At 45.4% G+C, this 6127-nt stretch overlaps 1 protein-coding gene across 1 annotated transcript; it reads left to right on the top strand.

The window, feature by feature from the left end:
- The first annotated feature begins 3267 nt into the window (after positions 1-3267).
- Positions 3268-4744, top strand: LOC119280662 (uncharacterized acetyltransferase At3g50280-like). Its single transcript, XM_037561453.1, has one exon. The coding sequence runs from the start codon at positions 3269-3271 to the stop codon at positions 4640-4642; it is 1374 nt and encodes a 457-aa protein (XP_037417350.1). The 5' UTR covers position 3268; the 3' UTR covers positions 4643-4744.
- The last annotated feature ends 1383 nt before the right edge of the window (positions 4745-6127 follow it).

Raw genomic sequence — 6127 nt, forward strand, 5'->3', positions numbered from 1 at the left:
AACGTATGTTGTAGCTGTATGATTCTACCGGCATTTGAGTTGTGACGATGAAACATGCTCTATGTACCAATATGTGATGAAACAAATAAACTAGAAAGTATAAGGTTAAAAGTAAAGTTGAGATCAAGGGGGAGAATGTTAGGTTGATCTCTCCCGTGTGGGCCCAACGGCCCAACGGACCCCTGATCCGCGCCCTGATCGGGGGCGCCCAACCACAATATGGTTGACGGGCCCCTGTCACGCAGCACTACATAAAGAGGTGGGGGCCGGCGGCACGCAGTACGAGGTTCACCGCGTTGCCAGGCTCCCCACCGAAAACCCCGACCCGATCTAGGTCTAGCGCTGACAGTGACGGGAAGCTCCGCCGCCGCCACTGCCCACACACCGCCACCATCCACTCCCTGCCATCACCGGCCACCGTCACCATGGCCGGCCCCGGGAGTTCCTCATCTGCACCTGGACAAGGTAGGTTCACCGGATCTCCTAGCCCACTCCGATCTAAGGTTCTATCATTATCTTCTCATTCTGTTGCAGCAACTTCTTGATAAATTGTGACTTGAGACACCTCCCCGCGCATTACCATCAGTATTTACAAGAAAAGGAGGTGAAAGCTAATACAGTTGGAAGCTACTCTATGAATAATGGAGGATGCACCAGGAGGTCATTAACTCCTCATTCTGCAAATCGTGCCTGATCTTAGCTAAACTAAATCTTTATGATATTAGGGACCATTTCTGTATTTCAAGATTAATCAACACCCAACCACCACCACCGATAAAGAGTGGCATGATTTTTCTTGTTTTCTTCTTGAGGAAGAATGTGGTATAATTCCATTTGGTCCTGTATATAATTACAGTAAGACACAGGTTGCACAATTTTTGTTCGCTTTTTCCAAAAAGTTCGGATATGTGGGAGCTTTGTGCCCATTCGCAGAAACATTTTGAACACTCGCACAGTTGGTTTTACAAATCAAAATATTTTAAATTTGGAAATTATGTGGGGAGCAGGGAACCTCAATCCCTTAAGGCACGTCCCATCTCATGTTTGGAAGAAGTTACGGTATTGATTGGTTGGTTGTTTCTCTTGTTTGCACGAAAGCTAAGGGATTTTACAGAGATTCAAGCATGCTACTCTGCATGCGAGTAAGTGTTACCTAGAGGTCCAAGAACTTGGAGGTTTCCTCGTGACCATGGATATCATGATGTTAAGTCACATGAAACAATTCTCGAGCAGTTGTATGTATTTTTTTCCTTATTCAACAGAGCAATGTGGAGGCAAGAGAAAACTTATTACTAATTCAATTGTCATTCTAATTACAGCCATATCTTATGGCTTGGTGTTTGAACTACTGCATATGTCCTCCATACTCGTGAGCAAAAGCTATGGTTAAGACACATGACTGCAAGCAACCGTTTGAGAGAGATCAGGTAAAGTACACTGCTCTGTTACATGGCAATGTTAATTTCAGGGCCATTATTGAATTGCTTCTTTTGGAACACACTTCGTATAGAGTGAAGATGCAGACGTATTTTTGCGCGAACGAAAGAAGGAATTTTTTTTCTCCAACACATAAACACTCTTTCAATTCAAACCAGTATTCTGGTAACGGTGTGCATCCCAAGTTAAAAAGGATGGTAATGCTAATTTTTGGGACTAAATTATATTGTTATATAACTTTCTTAGACTAAATGTTATTAAGTAAACATGTGTGTTCCGTATCCTATTAATATGTGTGCATCTTGTCAATTTGTTCCCATTGGTGCAATGTTTATTTGATCTTATTATTAGGTATTATGGGAAAGTTAGTAACAAGTATTGCCCTTGAGCAAGCTCTTTCTATTTATGTGATTCAGTTAACAAATTCTGTGGACACGAGCATGCATGGCCTTGCCATCGTTGGGTTTGCTGTTACACTATAGTTTGTTGTTGATGTGGTAGATAACTGTGCTATCTTACAAAGTGTTTGTACTAGGATCTTCTCAGGAATAGTTTTTTTATTTATTAATTCGTTTTACATAGTGAAAATGTCCCTAATTATTCTCTGTTGTGTTTAATTAGCCTGCCAATTTTTCATATGTATCCTTTGCCCTGAAAAAAGGTCATTTTGCCACTGCCTTAGAAGTTAATTGTCTTCATATATTCAGATCAGTTGTAGATTCAATCATTTACATGTGCGAGTAGGTGTTCCTTCCGTAACTTGACATGAAAATAATATTGGGCATGGCAGGTTATATTATCAATACATGATGTATGTTAACTGAAAGAGAAACTCCAAATTTGCGAAGATGTTATGATTTCAGAGATTAACACAAATAAAATACTTGCTTTCCTAATTATAAGTTCCTTTGTGTTCTCGGTTGGGTTCCAAGTTGATACGTTAAGCTGACAAATAATGCATGTATCCAGATTTTATATATGTACCAGCTAGATTGGCCATTAATTTCTTATAGAGCAATAGTTATTTTAGCTAACTCCCAAGGAAATCGATATAAAAAATCCTGTCTAAACACTAAATGTCCTTGCAGATCTTGTTCTCATGTTGTCAATTCAAGGCGATCACGAGATATTCTCATGCAGTTTATAAGGTTTACTTGGAGATTAAAATATTGATAATGTTTCTAATCCCTTCGAATGACTTCGCTATTATCCGCATTATGTTTCTAAATGCCTATGCTCTATATAATTGGTCACTCAATTAGCATTAGATTCCTCAACCAGTGCAGCTTCATTTTTTTTCTTTGGTCGAATATTGTTCATTTTTATGTTGACAAAGATCCAGCTCTGATCTAAGGTTAAGATTCTGGTCACTTTTGTGAGGTTTTTCATCAAAGATTCTCTTTAGAGTCCTATTTTATATCTTTCTATATGGTTCTTTACATGGAAGCACTATATTCTCTTGCTGATATTACTCTTTTGCTATTATACAGATTTTGATGCACCTGCAGAATCATGACAGTACATAGAGAAATTCATCAACAGATTGTTGCAACACTCAACCGATATCTGTTCCGAGGCGTTACCAAGTACTACAGCTGGATTAGTGCGCACAATCACGCCCCAAGAGACGCGCCTAGGGCGCGTCCCAGCCACTAGTGTTGTTCATGCATGGCTACATGTACGTGCATCTCAATTAATCCCTTCTTGGATCAGAACCCACGTGGTATCTCAGCCTCTCTCTATATCTATAAATATAGTGTATGTAGCTATCCTGAAACAGGTCACAAGCAAAGCAATCTCCATCGTGACAACGTACAAGCAGAAGCACATCATGGGATTGGGAACTACCACCGGCACCACCGTACGGATCGTTTCCGCGCGCATGGTCCAGCCGCCAAGCGGTGGCGGTGGCACGCCATCGGAAGACATCCACCTCACGCCCTGGGACCTTCGTCTGCTCACCATATACTACATACAGATGGGTATCGTCCTGCCCAAGCCTCCTGTCGGAGGCAAGAGCTTGGTTGACGCCCTGGCCTCCTCCTTGGCGCGCACCCTCGTCCGGTACTACCACTTTGCCGGCCGGCTGGCCGTCGAGGAGCTCGGCGACGGGACTGTCACCGTCTCTCTGCGATGCACCGGGGAAGGCGCCGAGCTCGTCCACGCGGAGGCGCCCGGCGTGGCCGTGGCAGACCTGGTGGGCTCGGTGCACACCTCGTCGCCCGTGGACTCTGCCTTCTTCTCGCTGAGCGGCGTGCTTAACGGGGACGCCGCTATCCAGTCACTCCCTGTGCTGTCTGCGCAGGTGACTGAGCTGGCGGACGGCGTCTTCATCGCGGTGTCCATGAACCACTCTGTGGGCGATGGCACAAACTTCTGGGACTTGTTCAACACATGGACGGAGATCCACCGAGGAGGCGATGTTAACAACACGACGCCATTACTGCACGGGAGGTGGTTCGTGGAGACGAGTCCTGTGCCGATCCCCTTGCCGTTGAGCAAACTGCAACACGTCCTCCAGCGGTTCCACCTCCCGCCGGTGCGAGAGGCCTTCTTCACCTTCTCAGCTGCGAGCGTGAAGAAGCTCAAGGCGAGGGCGAACGAGGAGATGGCCACCAACGCCATCTCGTCGCTGCAGGCTCTGCTGGCGCACCTTTGGCGGGCAGTGTGCCGGGCCCGGCGCGTTCCAAAGGGGCAGGAGACCTTCTACGTCCTCGTCATCGGCTGCCGGGGGCGCGTGCACGGCATCGCGCCAGGCTACGTGGGCAGCGCCCTGGTGGTCGGAAGGGCGGTCTGTGCCGCCGGCGAGGTCCAAGACAAGGGGCTAGGCTGGACGGCCTGGCAGCTGAACCGCACCGTGGCATCCTTCGACGAGGCCACGTTGAGGGAGTTCCTAGACCGCTGGGTCCGGGAACCCACGTTCCCCTACTCCAAGGACCTGTCGGCACGGGGCGGGCTGGAGATGAGCAATTCGCCTCTGTTCAACGTCTTCGGGAACGACTTCGGGTGGGGGAGGCCCCTCGGCGTCCGTAGTGGCTTCGGCGCCGACGACAAGTCGGACGGCAAGGCCACGGTGTTCGAGGGGCCGGAGGGGGGAGGAAGCATGTCGCTGGAGGTGTGCTTGGCGCCGGACGTGCTGGAGAGGCTGCTCGCCGACCACGAGTTCATGGACGCGGTCACCCTTCCACTTCCACTTCCTGCGTGACCACTCTTCTTCTGCGTCGGCAACCACTGTTTTTTTCCCAATAAGTCACTCTTCTTCAGTGGCAACCCCTGTATTTTTTTTCAATAATGTCATCAGTGCCGCGTGCGGAGGCTCAACCATGAGTTCAGAGTTTTTTTTCCAATAATAAGTCGCTCTTCTGTTTCAAAGAAAATTTTCTAAATAAGTGTTTTTTTTTTTGCTTCGCCTTTTGGTTTATACCACCATAGAACAATATTGATTTATATGCCACAAGGTGAAGAAAAATCCCCTATTTTGGAGCAAAAATCCCATTATGCCTCCCCTCCTAGCGCATTCTATATAAGTCAGGAAGAGCACGTCGGGTTGAGGGTTGAACTCTCTTACATTGTACTCCCGCCGTTTCTAAATATAAGTCTTTGGAGAGACTCTACTATGAACCACATACGGAGTAAAATGAATGAATCTACACTCTAAAATGCATCTATATACATCCGTATGTGGTTAGTAGTGAAATCGCTAAAAAGACTATTTAGGAACGGAGGGAGTACATACCTACGCCGAAGAGTAAGAACACCTTACATGTTTAGGGTATTAACTCCACCATTCAGGGCCTGAACTTGTATAATTCCTTGTGCTCACTACCATCCATAATAATTGATAGGTACGATTGACTCTACATTCACACCCCCATAGTACTGTCAGGATTATATTCTGTACATGGTGGTCGGAATCGAATGGATGGCGGCAGCGTTAGGGCGACCATTTCGGGTGCGTATGGAAGGCTACTTCGGGCGTTCTTCAAAATGCACTGAGGAAGGAGAACGGTTGAGGGAGGCATGAGAAAGGATCTGTAAGGCTCGTCAGGTTTCTGAGGAAGGATGGACGCAAGGCGTTGGCAGCCTTGCACAGGTGCAGTGTGGAAGACGACCCTGGGGGTTTCTTTTCGTTTATGTATTCTAGTTTAGGTTTAGTTATATTTTATTTCTTTTCATTTATGTATTCTAGTTTAGGTTTAATAACAAACAAAAATTCATCTATCTTAGAAAAATAATCAGGCTATTTTTATACATTGGTTTGCTTAGTTAGGTCTTACAATTATTTCAAGCAATAAATAAGCTGTTTAATGCACTTTATTTTAATAATGCATCATACTCCCTCCGTCCAGAAGTACTCGTCGGAGACATGGATGTATCTAGACGTATTTTTGTTCTAGATGCATCCATTTTCATCCATTTCTATGACAAGTATTTTCGGACGAAGGGAGTATGATATATAAATCCCCCAAAACCATTGCATTTTTTATTAATAAAGCTTACGTTTCATATAAGGGGGGAAGTCCTATTATCCTCACTCTTTTTGTGGAGTGAGTTTAAATGGAAATTGCTTTATCTATAATTCAAAAATCTAAATTAGGATCAAGGAGTTTGCAAAATGCACATGCCTATCCATAACATTCCTGATGTTACAAACCTACTGCCCTTAGAAAGAATCTCGACCACGAGATTT

The sequence above is a fragment of the Triticum dicoccoides genome, chromosome 3B (assembly GCF_002162155.2).
Source record: "Triticum dicoccoides isolate Atlit2015 ecotype Zavitan chromosome 3B, WEW_v2.0, whole genome shotgun sequence".
Taxonomy (NCBI): Eukaryota; Viridiplantae; Streptophyta; class Magnoliopsida; order Poales; family Poaceae; genus Triticum; species Triticum dicoccoides.